Below are 15419 nucleotides of genomic sequence, written 5' to 3'. Positions count from 1 at the left end.
TAGAAGCTCCGAAGAAATCTCCCGTGGGTCGACGGAATCTTCCCCCTGCAACCGCAGGCACCAAAGAACTGCATCACCGGTCCTCTGGGTCTCCTCTCAGCACGACGAGCGAGGTCCCTTGAACTCAGCAACTCTGTCCAAGTGACTCCCACAGTCCAGTGACTCTTCAGTCCAAGTTTGGTGGAGGTAAGTCCTTGCCTCCCCACGCCAGACTGCATTGCTGGGAACCGCGTGTTTTGCAGCTACTCCGGCTCCTGTGCACTCCACGAAGATTTCCTTTGTGCACAGCCAAGCCTGGGTCCACGGCACTCTAACCTGCATTGCACGACCTCCTGAGTTGTCCTCCGGCGGCGTGGGACTCTCTTGTGCAACTTCGGGTGAGCACCATTTCACTCCACTTCGTAGTGCCTGTTCCGGCACTTCTGCGGGTGCTGCCTGCTTCTGAGTGGGCTCCTTGTCTTGCTGGGCGCCCCCTCTGTCCCCTGACACAATTGGCGACATCCTGGTCCCTCCTGGGCCACAGTAGCACCCAAAAACCCTAACCGCAAGCTTTGCAGCCAGCAAGGCTTGTTTGCGGTCTTTCTGCAGGAAAACACTTCTGCACGACTCTTCACGGCGTGGGACATCTATCCTCCAAAGGGGAAGTTTCTAGACCTTGTCGTTCTTGCAGAATCCTCAGCTTCTACTGTCCAGTAGCAGCTTCTTTGCACCCACAGCTGGCATTTCCTGGGCATCTGCCCACTCTCGACTTGATCGTGACTTTTGGACTTGGTCCCCTTGTTCCACAGGTACCCTCGTCTGGAAATCCATTGTTGTTGCATTGCTGGTTTTGGTCTTTCCTGCAGAATTCCCCTATCACGACTTCTGTGCTCTTTGGGGAACTTTAGTGCACTTTGCACTCACTTTTCAGGGTCTTGGGGTGGGCTATTTTTCTAACCCTCTCTGTTTTCTTACAGTCCCAGCGACCCTCTACAAGGTCACATAGGTTTGGGGTCCATTCGTGGTTCGCATTCCACTTTTGGAGTATATGGTTTGTGTTGCCCCTATCCCTATGTGTCCCCATTGCATCCTATTGTAACTATACATTGTTTGCACTGTTTTCTATTACTATACTGTATATTTTTGGTATTGTGTACATATATCTTGTGTATATTTGCTATCCTCATACTGAGGGTACTCACAGAGATACTTTACGGCATATTGTCATAAAAATAAAGTACCTTTATTTTTAGTATATCTGTGTATTGTGTTTTCTTATGATATTGTGCATATGACACTAGTGGTACTGTAGGAGCTTCACTCGTCTCCTAGTTCAGCCTAAGCTGCTCTGCTAAGCTACCTTTTCTATCAGCCTAAGCTGCTAGACATCCCTCTACACTAATAAGGGATACCTGGGCCTGGTGCAAGGTGTAAGTACCCCTTGGTACTCACTACAAGCCAGTCCAGCCTCCTACACCATCACAGACTGAATTTCATTGTCCAGGGAATGGCAAGGATTTTCAACTCTGTGAAGGACGATGCTTCGGAATGACCCCATGCAGCTAAATGTTAAGTAGTTTTTAATTGGGCAGACCCTGGCTTTGAATAAGAACATTTCCAAACTCATCCAAAGATCAAGCCCAGTTTTCCACCATTCCAATGAAGGAGACTCATTGTCTTTCCAGGCCCTTGGGACGTCCCTTTTCGCTATCAACAGTCCCAGTCCCTACCACAATAGTGCAATGAGGTATCTGTCGGTGCCCATCTTCTCTGTAGTGTGAATGAGGAACAACTTGGGAGTTTGGGGCAACACCCAATCCAGCACCTGTTCTAAGCACTACAACAAGCATTCACTAAAAGGGGTCAGTCTCTTCCATGTCCACATTATATGAAGAAATTCATCCTCTGCTGTGGTCACTGTCCCCATTTTCTATTAGCTCTCCCACGTGTAGTAGACACTGTGTAAATATTTCCACTGTATCAGGTGCATTTGTAAGACACTTGCTGTCTTGTGGGGGCGGCGCACGTCTTTCTCCAGTCATTGTCAGTAACTTGCCCGAAGTCATCCACCAATGCTTTTCTCAACTGGTCAGAGGAATCAGATGTATTGACCACTAACAATCGTTTTACCTGCAATATTTTGTGGTTAGTTTATCCATGAGTATTTTGGACTCCGGTGGGGCATAGTCCAGTATGTCCATGAGACCCTTGATGTACTGGGTGAGGGCATGTTGTAGTTGTAGGTATCTGAAGAATTGTGAATAGTTTCAGTCATATTCCGCCTGCAGCTCTAGCAAGGATTTCATTGTGGAGTCGACAGGACATCTCCCAGCTTGGAGATGCCTATGCCATCCCAGGATTTGAAGCTCTTGAAGGCCATAACCTTTAACATCTGGGTCTGAGCCATAGTGGGATTTCATTTGTCAGATGTCCTGCCCACCCAAGGGCTCTGTGGGTCTCCCTCCAAATCTGAACAGCCACGTTGGTGGCTGTCATGCAGTGCTTAATTTGTGCATGTTGTTTCCGGTGCTGAGCACCGGCTCTTATTTTTCAGGGCCGGGGCTTATTCTTCGGCCTCAATCATTTGCTGCAACTAAAAGACACATATGGGAAAGACGGAGGAAGAGAAAAACGAAAAAGTGTCACTAAGGGAGAATGCAGAAAGCTGCAAGAGTGAGATGAAGGGGCAGGGAGTGGCTTTATAGGGACTGAAGAGGCCCGAGATGGCTTCAGGTTTTCGCTATCTCAGTATTCCGTGGTCGCACACTTAATTGCAGCAGCCGCTTGTTTAAGAGGAGGGCTTTGGGCACCGGCACCTTTTTATTTACAAATTAAGCACTGCTGTCATGGGGTGTTCCCGTACAACAGGTGCAGGTGGGGTTCTCTTGCATTGCCCAGAGCTCAGTGGTGAAGGTGGGGTTGGCTGTGTTATTAAACCACCATTCATTTATGACAATGGGATGAGATGCTCAGTAATATGAGAGTATATCAGGAGTTGCAATACCTTAATCATAATAGAATTTATAGCATTTGGATATGGCCATCCGTGGGGTGCAGTGTCACCACAAGAGGTCCAACAGCAAAGAGTCAAATTTCTTGAAGAACGAAGTTGGAAGCGGGAAGGGGTTGTTCTGCAACTAGTATAACAGATGTGGCAGGACAACCATTTTGTAAACAGGAGAAAGACCCTAAGATGGACAGCAGTGGTGCCATCCAAAAACCAAGATCACACAACTCATCCGTTCCACATGATGATGAGTGTTGTGTTGCCAGGCCTGAGTGGGATGGTCGGTTACATACACTCCCAAGTAATGACAGCCTTTACTTCACCTGTATACCAGCAGCCCAATCAAGCACCGATGAGCGGCATGCCAGGGGGTACACTGAGGATTTGCATTTATAAAAGGTAAGCCTTGAGAAAGCCACATAAACCTGTATGATCTGGAGTACTCGAGCTCAGAGTCGGGGAGTGGGTGCGGGGGACGGATGAGGGGGTAGTTGTCCAGGGAAATTAGGACATCATCGCTGTATAATGCAATCCTATTAGAGATCCCACTCCAGACTCCTAACAAATGCACCTATCCTCAGCCGTCCCACCAGGGATTCAATCAAAATCGCAAACAGTAAGGGCAACAGGGAGCATCCCTGTCTCAGCCCTCTACAGTGAACTTCCCACCCTTCCTTTTCCCTGGAGTTTGGTGTATAATATTTGTGTCCAAGAAATAAAATTATGTCCAAAGTTGAGTTTACGTAGGAAGCAAAACAGATAGTCCCATCAGACAGAGTTAAATTCCTTGTGGAAGTGCACTAGTAGGAGTGTGTGAGTTCCTGGTAATCTGTTTGCTAATGCCAGTGCCTTATGTAGACATTGGATATTGTTGTATGTAGCCCTCCAAGGCGTGAAGCAAGAATGATCAGGGTGTAATCACAGATTGCATTCTATTGGCCAGGGCATTAGCCCATTTCTTAACCTCTGTGTTTAGGAGTATTATGGGGTGATATGAGGAGCATTCACATGGGCGATGTCCCTGTTTTGGTATGACTACTATTTCAGCCAGTAGGAGATCGGGGAGAGTGTGCCCATCTCCTGGGTCCACTCGAAGATATTCCAGAGAGGGTCTATAAGCAGTCCTCTGTAAAATGTCAACAAATCCACTGGGAGGCCGTTGGGACCCAGAGTTTTGCCCCAGTGCAGCGGAGACAAGGCCTCCCCCAGCTCTTCACAAGTAATGTCTTTAACAAACGAGTCCCATTCTAGGTCTGTCAGAAGGGGTGGGGGTGTGGGTAAATCCTTCACAAAGTCCTGGAAGGCCTCAGGGTCCTCCTCAGGTGATGAAGCGTACAATGCTGCGTAATAGGGAATGTAGCATGCGCAAAGACTATGTCCCCCACATGCCTGAAACCCCCCCCATCAGTTATGTATGCATGTGCAATGTGACATGTTAATACAGAGCCAGTGTAGAGTTTTACTGGTCTTGTTGCCCCATTGATAGATGTGACTTTGTTTGGCGATCCAAGCAGTTTGAGCCTCATCCATAAGCAACAGGCAGAGTACTCTTGTTGAAGTAGGGAGTCTCTCAGTATTGTTGGGGAGCAAGATGTAGGGTAAGCTACTTTCAACTCTAGCATGCAAGTTTCCAAGTCAGTCTCAAAACATAGCTAATAATGCCCCCTCTGATGGTGGCCTTAAATGCTTCTCTAATGGTCTCTGGAAACTCAACGTGTCATTGTTTGTGTCCAAGTACCCTTTTATGGCTGAGTTAATGTCCTAGTCTCATCATCCTGAAGCCATAACACATTCAGACGCCAGCCAACCTTGGGTGCCTTGGGCCGAGTTACATCAGTGGTTCGAGAGAAGAGTAATCTGAGAGACCACAAGCTTCTATGTGAACCCTGTGGGATTCTGAGGCAGGTAAGTGAAAGTAATCGAGCTGGGACAATACTTTGTGGGCCCTGGAATAAAAAGTATAGCCCTGGTTGCAATACTGGCTACACGTCCACCAAGTCCATTGCATCAATAACTCATGCAAGTGGGGACGGCTCAGGCCAGCACTCCCTGCCCTGGAGGTCCAGTCAATCCCCCAATCTGCAACCCTGTTGAAGTCCCTCCTAAGAACGCAGCTTCTCGTTGGATATTGTATCACCAAGGCCCCCAGTGTCTAAAGAAACTTGTATGTGAGTGGTAGAGGGACATAGACATTAGCCTACACAATCGTGTGTCTATGGAGGAAACCGGATATCACAGTGTAGTGGCTGAGTTTTTCATTCCATACCTTGTCAACTACCAGTGGACAGTGACGATGTGACAGAATGACTGTACCCCATGACCCTGAGGTAAAGCCTGCTTCAAACACCTGGTGTATCCCATAACGGAAAGAAATGGGCATCTAGTGCTCCCTTGGTGGGTTTCCTTTAGAAGGAGTACATCGGGCAAGTATTGTTTAGCCTGTTTCAACACTGTGCTGATGGCTGAATGGGATTGAACTAGTTAGTTAGGACCAACTCTTCCCACAGATGAAGGATTTTTGTTTTGCTAATAACTTTGACGCCGTTTGACAAATCTTCACGACATTTCAAAAGTAGTTTGCCACTTACTTTAGCTGCTATGCAAAACATTTTGGGGGTGATTTGTCAATCAGGGGCCAAGAAAAATGGGTAGGGGTCCCAAAACACCTTCCCCCATACAATGTCTATAGGGATTTTTCAATTTTTAGACACGGCTACAGTCCGATCCGCTGAACAGAATTACACCAAATTCGGCAGAAACATAAACTTTGGTCTAGAAAGATTCTGTTTTGCAATTTGGTGTAAATACGTTCAGTAGTTTCAGAGTTATTATAGGTAAAAAATATAGATATCGAGGGACGTGTATCCTTCACAGATCCACCCGGGGCAGATCTGAGGGAAAAGCAAGGCCCTGACTGGCTGGCCGCACCCTGAAAGGAACGCTGTGGTTGCCATTTTGTTTGTCGCTTGGCCCTGGGGAGAGAAAACACATAAGGGGTGGGAATACAGGTATCCTGAGGGACCCCTCATGGGCAAAAAAAAAAAAATCCAATTTTGTTTTTGGGCTGAACCACGGATCCACCGGTTCCATCCAAGAGATGGAACTCTCTTCCTTGCTTCATCACTTGTTTTCAAGGTCATATGCAATTCACCAAACCCTTAACAACCTGGCTTTTTACTTTTTAACGGAGTCTCAAGGCTTACGGTCCCAAATTTCTTTACTACCTTTTTCTTACCTCCTTAGGACTAAGTGTTATCAGCGCCTTGACACCTTTGGGCAAGTGTATGCACTTATAAATCTTTTTTCATTTCACTTCACCATGGTGCTCAGCTCGTCCCCCAGTGTAAATTCTAACTTGTGCAGTTATGAAACTATAAGTATTGAATTAGTGTGGCTTTGTATGGGTAAAACGTCAACCTAACTATAACTTCACTGTAATCTTTGTTTATGTGTGTATGTGTGTGTGTATATATATATATATATATATATATATATATATATATATATATATAGATATAAAAATACACACATATGCATGCATTTTGTGTGATGATTGTACGCGAGAACTAAAAATAAGATGACAAATAGGGCACTGTTGCCAGCTAGAAAGTAGCCGTACTGCATTATTTACCAGCAATATCTCATGCAAATATGTTTCTACTTACCTTGTGACAGCCACAGCTTTTACTGTGACTTTGCCATCAGGCAACGTGAAAGGCTTTTTATACTTTAAAGTGTTGTTCTCCCCATAGCCAGCTTTTCTAAACAGGTCGGGTTTGCTTCCATCTGTGGTGTAGTACAAAGTAACATCCGGAGTATCTAAAAGCCAGAGATATGATCATTACCCCGGGGAAAATAAAGCACAAAGGATACAAATACAACGTTTATTTAAGAACTAACTATGATGAGAAACAAACCTGACAGTGTAATATGAAAATGTCATCAGGCAAAAAGTGAAAAAGTACTGAATAGGTTGCTTTGGTTAGATGGTTATATTTGGACAAGTAACTATGCTGAACATTTTAACATGTTGCAGACAATGTGAGTAGGAGTGAGGAATCCTACCCAGATATCAGCACACCTACTAAGCATCGAATGTTCTTATTAAGGGTGTTCTAATGGGGCGATCATGTCTCAGCAACCAGTGTCAAGGTTTTGCTGCCTTTGGAGCCAATTTTCCTCACTGTGTCCTCCCTTAGAACGTAGTGTTGTGGTGGAAAACATCCATGTCTACATTTCGTGGGTCCATTGGGAAGATTCACTGCATGCCTGTTCCTCTTGTCTCTCCTCAATCCAGGTGCCATGAAACCATTATTTTTCTAAAACTTTATTTACTGATGTTAATTTGTCACATAATAAGAGCAGGTTCTATTCTAACAATATAACAGTACAACAATAGCTCCATGACACACAATATGGGTGTTAGTGGCATGATTCATAAGCAACGCTGGAGAGTAAAGAGGGGAGAGAGCTAGGGAGGTTGAAAGAAAGTTAAAGGAGGAGTCAGTTCACTACTTCATCAGTCAGGTTCCAATGGGGGGGGAAGGCAGTTCAATCTCTCCTTTGGAATCAGGGCAGGAGTGCATCCTTTTAACGAAGAGCCACGAAGAAACCTAGGCTACACTAGGAGCTTCCGTTTCCGTGTAACTGTGTTCAGATGATACTCAAATTCTGTGGCAGTGGCTCTGCTGCATCATGCTGGGATGAGGCGGGCCATTCTCCAGCCTTCCACCCTTGATTTTATTTAAGTCTTGAATGAACTCCAGACTTTTTTCAAACCTGGGTATCTTATTTGCAAGTACTGCTGTTAATTTCTGCATAGTGAAAATATGACAAGATTGTGTCCAAAGTTCAAATAGTTGGCTGTTGTTTGTTTCCAGAGGTGTGAGACAGTAACCCTAATTACTCATGAAAACTGTGTAAGTATGTGACTCATAGTGGAGGATACGGGGTGGGTTCGATCTTCTCCTGAATGAGCCAGAATTATGACTAATTGATATGGGCGACAAATGCAGAAAGAACAGTTGATGGATCTGGGGAGCACAATTCCAGTGAGTTGTTTTATAAAATTTATCACAGCTGGCCATAAGGACTGGGCGAGGGGGCTGGACCACCAGACATGTAACATTATTCCCCTCTGTTGGTAAATCCTTGACCACAAATATGAGGAGTGAAATCCCATCTAGGGAAGATTTTAAATGCATTTTCTGTGTATTTGGTTCAAATGGAAATCGTGGCTGTTCTAGACCATATTGCCGTTCTAGACCATATTGCCTTTCATGTCTGTTCATCCATGTCTGTTGTTATTTCTTCCTCCCATTTGTTCATATCGGCATGGAGGACGGGCCCCATGTTTGGATTTAGAATTTATTAGAGATGCGTAATAGCCGTCCAATTAGAGTAGTGTCTCGAGCGATGAGAGCTCTCTACCACTCTCAGACCGTCGTCTCCTTGTGCTTGTATCAAATTAAAATGTATCTTTTTTTCAGAAGCGAGTGGAAGCATTCCCACTCTTCCAGTGTTAATGGCTAGCCATTGCCGAAATCTTTGCTTAGTCTACGTGGTCTTGATCCCTTCGGAGGTAAAAAATAAATAAATAAATAAAAAAAAACCTCTTTCTGTCCAGGAGGGAAATCAGGGTTTTGTAACAGCAAGGTCAGGGAGGAGGGATAGATGATAATGTTCTATGAATGAGATAAACATTTCCAGTGGATCAAGAGTGTCAGCATAGAGGAAGACAGTATGTTATTAGGTGGTCTGTGACCAGAGTGAAGCCAGAGTAAGTTCTACAATGGAGCAAGTGATATTGTTTACTGTAGTTGCAACCACGGGGTCTGTTTCCGTAGTTTCATCCATTCAATGTCTAGGCTGATCTGTGCCATCCCGATGTATCGAAGTATATCAGGTTATATCAGCCCCCTTCCCTTTGGGTCTTGAAAAGGGTAGCTCTAGCCACGCTGGAGAATTAGTGTATCATAAGAAATTATGAAACCTAGTTTGCAGATCTTTAATGGCCTGTTTAGGGATATTAAGTGGGAGTGTTTGAGCAACATAAAGAAGGCAATGAAAAAGAAAGAGCATTTTAATGCTGTTAATCGTGGCCATCAAGGACAGATTCAGCTTCCCCCATTTGTATATGTCTTTGTAAAGAATGCCTAATATGGGTAAAGTTGCACTTCAGAAGGGATGTGCATTGAGATGGTAGCCATTTCCTAAGAAAGCACAAAGGGCCTGTTGTGTGTGTAACACCCGTGGCTTGGAGGATACGCCTTGCCCCAGCGTTAGATAAGCTCCCCCATTCCTGCTGATTTACTGTAGTGTATTGAAAATCTCAAAATGTTTGAAAACGCCTTGTATTTTTTTTTTTAAGTGTGTCAATGGATTTGGCCAGCTTAGTGAGAAAATATAAAATATCATTGGTGAAAAGCAGGACTTGGGGTGCTGGCGAGCCGGCAAGCAAGATGGCCGCACTTGAGTGAGGCTCCTGCCATCTGGGGCAAATATCCAACAGCATCACCCCTTCAAGAGATGAATTTCTATCTAAAACCAAGCAGCACTTAACACTTGCAGCTAGTGGTGCCACCGGACCGGCAGAAAAACCTCAGGGGCCGCCGGATCCTGTGCTCTGGCCCCTCCGCTGCATCCTGGCCGGGCGGTGCGTGGAGACCTACCCGATACCACTGAAGGGGAGACAGCGAGGAACAGAGTACGCCCTGCAGTGGGTTGTGAGCTGCCCACGCTGCCGGTGGAGGGCTGTGTGGGCTCGGAGAAGAAGTTGCAGCTGGTGGAGAGTTGGGCCCACCAATTGCTGCTGAGGTGCACCCCCAACCCTCCCCTTTGGGCGTAGCCGATCACAGGCACTTCAGGGGGCAAATGACTCCTGCAGCCCGATCTGGCTGAACAACTAAAGGATCGGCCTGGCTGCAGGCAGGGGTCCGCTGTGAGACCGGAGGTGAAGAGCGCTGATTTCCTGGACTCTGTGGGCTGGACTGGAGAGGAGTATTGCCCTACTTACCCACTGTATCACATTTTTATTGGGGCGTTTGATGCGGGCTCTGGGCCCTGAAGAACTGTAGGGCCCACCTGTGCGGGACCATGGCCCAGAGTGCCCTGACATGGAATAGAGAGCTGCCATAACCAGCGACTAGACAACATAGTGCTGCCCTGACACCTGATTTGGCGCCGGCTGGGAGTTTGGTGGATGCTGTGCTCCCCTGGGGCTGATCTCTCTGGCTATCCGAGGCAGGGGCGACAGAGATGCATGGCTTGGGGCAGCTGAAGTCTGTAATGGATGACACAGTGGTTTGCCCCCGAGTGAAGATTGTAGAAAGGAGATCATCGAGAAGGCCCAGGCGGTGTAAACCCCACCTGCAGATCCTTGTTGGCCGACTGCTGGGAGCTGAAGTGATCGAGCTCTTCATACACTGAAGGGAGGAGCGGGCATCTGCACCTGAGTGCTGCATGTCACACAGGACGATGAATTTGCGGGCCCCCTGCGCAGCAGTGGCTGCATTTTTTGGGTGTTGGTTAGTCCCCAGCTCCTGTCTGGAGTGCGCCAATTGTTCTGAGGACCTGTGGCGCAGGCCGCTGCCCTGGGGTGGGTTCGACGAAGCTGAACAACTTGGGAACTCTTGGGGCTGCGCCCATCACACCTGTCTGCCGGCTGCAGGACCATCTGGAACCCTGTGTGTGGTTATCATGGGCAGGACAGACCCAAAACAGGCCAAAATGCACTTTGACACCCAGAAGACAGCTAGGGCCCCTGCAGACAATGAAGACCAGAGTGGAGCCGAATCCCTACGGATGGATGAAATGGCGGGCTAGGGCGATATAAAAGTGCTTCTGCTTTACATGCAACAAAGCTTGACCTCAATTGAAACAAAAATGGACAATATGCCATCCCGAATTGACAACATAACAAACAAACTTGACTGACATGACTCCCAGCTTAAAGAGGAAGAACAGCGAGTATTAGCACTGGAAGATGCAGATAGCAACAAAAGTGGAAAACTGTTAAACATGGAAAAGGTCCTCAGGGTCATCTTGGCTAAAAATGAAGACTTGGAAGCCCACTCTAGACGGAATAACCTGCACATTTTGAGACTTCCAGAGTGTACAAATACAGGAAAGCTGGAGACCTTCGTGGAGCATCTCCTGACAACACTCTTCGGGACTGAGGCTTTCTCCAGGCTCCTGGTGGTCAAGCGTGCACCGAGCACTGATGACGAGGCCACCACACGGGGCCCCTACAAGGCCCATAATAGCACATTTGTTGAACTACCGGGACATAGATGCAACCCTACGAAAGGCCAAGGACAAACATACACTCCAATACGAGGGCAGTCCCATATACATCTTTGTGGACATCACCATGTCCGTGCAGGAGGCTAGGAGAAAACTTGGGCCCATTAAACAAAACCTTCAAAATGCTAATATACAGTATGCTATTCTCTACCCTGCTCGGCTCCTTATCACCCACAAAGGCAAGATGCACATCTTTCAGAGTCCTCAACAGACTGGGGAATTCTTAAAATGCAACATTGACAAAGCTGGTGCTGTTGGAGGGGGCAGGGCACCTTTGCCCCTGTCGGATGTCGAGTGATGGGTGGATTTCCCCACAGCCTACGCCCTGGTGGAAATCTACAGTGTCGGGCTGGGGTGTCCAGAACGAACAAGTTACTTACCTTCGGTAATGCCTTTTCTGGTGGATACATTAACTACCTGTGGATTCCTCACCTAAAGAGTTTTCCCCTCACGCGCCAGCTTCAACGGAAATTTTTCTTCTAGCTCTGCACGTCAACGATGACGTCACAATTGCCCGACTCCACGCGATGCCGTAGGACGTCATCTAGGCAATAAGAAGCCCTCGTCGACGTGCAGACATCAGTTATCACCATTTTTTACATGCCTTTGAGGCGAACAGGTGAACATTGACCTTGAAGAGAAATATAACCACATCAAGTAAAGTTAAACCGCAACATTTATTACAATAAAATAAAATGGAACTAATAGTAACAACACCCTCATATGGAAACATATACACATAGCCAAGTTCAAACATGTTTCCTTTGAAATATACCATATAGAGAAAGAAATGCATATATACATGCCATTATTATATACATGCCATCATTATATACAAATATAAAAGAAAACAGTGCTCACCCAAGGATTTCATGGTAAGGCCAACCAGGCAACGGGGAGGCGGGTGGGACCGTGAGGAATCCAAAGGTAGTTAATGTATCCACCAGAAAAGGCGTTACCGAAGGTAAGTACCTTGTTCTTCTGATGGATACACCTACCTGTGGATTCCTCACCTAAAGAATAGAGTCCCAAAGCAGTATCACCTCCGGAGGCGGGCGCCTGAATGGTCAAACCAAGAAATCCTGCAGCACTGAGCGTGCAAAATGGCCATCCCTCCAGACCTCAGAGTCCAAACAATAATGTTTGACAAAAGTATGGAGGGATGCCTAAGTTGCCGCCTTGCATTTGTCAACCACAGGAACACCCCTTGCCAAGGCCGATGAAGCAGCCTTAGCCCTGGTGGAATGAGCTCGAAGCCCCACAGGTGGTTCTTTCTTTGCTAAGGAATAACAAAGTTTGATACAGAGAATGACCCACCTGGACAGCGTTCTCTTGTGGACTGCTCTGCCTCTCCTCTTCCCCACGTATCCAACGAAGAGCTGATCGTCTTGTCTGAACTCCCTCGTCCTGTCGACAAAGAAGCTCAATGCTCTTCGTGGATCCAACCGGTGAAGCCTCTCTTCCTCTTTGGATGGATGAGGCGGAGGGTAAAACAAAGAGAGAGTAATAGACTGCCCCAAGTGAAAGGGTGTAACAACCTTCGGGAGGAAAGCCGCCTTGGTCCTTAACACCACTTTGTCTCTAAAAAAGGAAAGGTATGGAGACTCTACACTAAGAGCCTGGAGCTCACTCACTCTTCTTGCCGATGTTATGGCCACTAGAAACACAGTCTTTAAAACTACTAAACGTAAGGAACAAGAGTGCATCGGCTCAAATGGCGATCCCATTAGAAAGGTCAATACTAAATTAAGATCCCACTATGGCATAACAAATGGAGTGGGCGGAAACTTATTAGTGAGACCCTTAATGAACCTCAATACCAAAGGTGACTTAAACAGAGAGGGCTGATCTGGGAGGCACAGAAAAGCTGACAGCGCTGATAAATAGCCCTTACCTGTGGCAACTGCACAACCCTTCTGTGCCAAGGAAAGAGCAAATAACAATATGTTAGACAAGTGAGCCTTCAAGGGATTAATTTGGTTCCCTCCACACCAACCGTCAAATCTGGCTCACCTATTTACATAGATCGATTTGGTGGAGTGTCGCCTGGCCGATAAACTAACATCCACCACTTCCGGCGGGAGAGAAAAGGTACTCAGATTGCTCCGTTCAATCTCCAGGCATGAAGGTGCAGGCTCTGGAGGTGGGGGTGTAGAATCTGCCCCTGCAACTGCGAGAGGAGGTCTGCCCTGTAAGGGAGACGGAGAGGAGGGCACAGAGAGAGTTGGAGAAGGTCTGAATAACACACCCTTCTTGGCCAATCCGGGGCTATTAAGATGACTTGGGCCCGGTCTTGATGGATCTTCCTCAGAACTCGAGGAATCAAGGGTATGGGGGGAAACGGATAAAGCAACTGACCCTTCCAGGGCATCTGAAACGTGTCCCCCAAAGCTCCTTGCACCGGATACTGGAGGCTGCAAAACGACGGGCAGTGCGTGTTTTCCTGAGTGGCAATCAGATCCATCTGCGGGTATCCCCACATCTGGAAGATGTAAAGAACCAGATCCGGATGAAGACGCCACTTGTGATCGATCGAGATGCGCCGACTGAGAACGTCCGCACGTACGTTCAGAACTCTGGCCAAATGATTTGCTACCAAGCAAATCTCGTGGTCCTGAAGCCAGGACCAGAGTCGAAGAGCTTCTCTGCAGAGAAGATACGACCCCACTCCTCCCTGCTTGTTTATATACCACATCGCAGTAGTGTTGTCCGTCAGGACCTGAACTGACTGACCGCGAAGGGAAGGGAGGAAGGCCTTGAGAGCCAGACGTATCGCCCGCAATTCCAACAGATTGATGTGAAACCTCTTTTCCACTGGAGACCAAAGGCCTTTGATCTCTAGATCCCCCACATGAGCTCCCCACCCTAGAGTGGAAGCATCCTTCACAACTGTGGCCACTGGCGAAGGCATCAAGAACGGCCTTCCTTGCAACAGGTTGCCATCCGCAGCCCACCATTGAACATCCGCTGCAGTGTCTCTGGAGATCCTGATCGAATCCTCGGGTTCTCCTTTGTGTTGAAACCGCTGCCTGTGGACGCACCACTGAATAGCCCTCATGTGCCAGCGTGCATGAGTGACCAGCAGAATGCAAGAAGCGAACAGACCGAGCAGACGAAGAACCTTGAGGACTGGAACTACCGCTCCATTTCGAAACATTGGAATCAACGTCTGAATGTCCTGAACCCGCTGGGGCGGAGGAAAGGCCTGATTCAATGTTGTGTCCAGTACTGCCCCTATGAACAGGAGGCGTTGAGAGGGCTCCAGGTGAGATTTGGGCACATTGACTGAGAATCCCAGGGCGAAAAACAACTGAGTTGTCGACTGCAGGTGACGCCGCAAGAGCTCCGGAGACTTGGCTTTGATCAACCAATCGTCCAGATAAGGAAATACCGCTATCCCCCTTCTTCTGAGCTCTGCTGCAACCACCGCCATCACCTTTGTGAAAACTCAAGGTGCTGAAGTAAGACCAAACGGAAGGACCGCAAACTGATAGTGCTGCTACCCCACCACGAAACGGAGATACTTCCTGTGCGGCTTGAGGATCGGATTATATAAGCACGCATCCTGCAAATCTACAGACACCATCCAATCTCCTTTGTTCAACGCCAAAAGAACCTGTGACAGGGTCAGCATCTTGAACTTTTCCTGCTTGAGGAACCAATTCAAAATCCTCAGGTCCAAGATTGGACGTAACCGACCATCCTTTTTGGGGATCAGGAAGTACCTTGAATAGCAGCCCTGACCCCTTTCCTGCTCTGGAACCAACTCCACTGCGCCTTTCGACAAAAGGGACATTACCTCCTGTTGCAATAAGAGAAGATGGTCGTCCGAACAGAAGGAAGGACGGGGAGGGAAGGAAGGAGGGAATTCCCGAAAGGGAAGAGCATACCCCTTCTTCACGATGTCGATGACCCAGGAGTCTGATGTTATGGACTCCCACATGGGAAAAAAGCAGGCAAGTCTCCCCCCTACCGGAGACATGTGAGCAGGGAGTGGTGGAGGACTAAGGCTGCTTTCCCTGCTGGACCCCTCCTGCGGAAGAGGAAGAGGCAGAGTGCTGCTGGGTGGCCCTGTAAGGATCTGTAAGGTAGGGGTCCTGCAGGTTGCTGCCCTGCCGCATGGAGCCTG

The 15419-nt window shown here is 47.5% G+C and overlaps 1 protein-coding gene across 3 annotated transcripts in view; it reads right to left on the bottom strand.

Moving 5' to 3' along the window:
• The window catches only part of DZANK1 (double zinc ribbon and ankyrin repeat domains 1), a 741684-nt gene that overhangs the window by 586383 nt on the left and 139882 nt on the right, over window positions 1–15419 (bottom strand). For all 3 annotated transcript variants that reach the window (XM_069234738.1, XM_069234737.1, XM_069234736.1), the window contains one exon: window positions 6652–6805. In XM_069234738.1, the coding sequence (XP_069090839.1) occupies window positions 6652–6805 (154 nt within the window). The remainder of the gene's footprint in view (window positions 1–6651; window positions 6806–15419) is intronic.

Source organism: Pleurodeles waltl, chromosome 5 (assembly GCF_031143425.1).
Source record: "Pleurodeles waltl isolate 20211129_DDA chromosome 5, aPleWal1.hap1.20221129, whole genome shotgun sequence".
Taxonomy (NCBI): Eukaryota; Metazoa; Chordata; class Amphibia; order Caudata; family Salamandridae; genus Pleurodeles; species Pleurodeles waltl.
The sequence above is the reverse complement of the archived record's forward strand: the minus strand, read 5'-3'. Positions and strand labels throughout refer to the sequence as shown.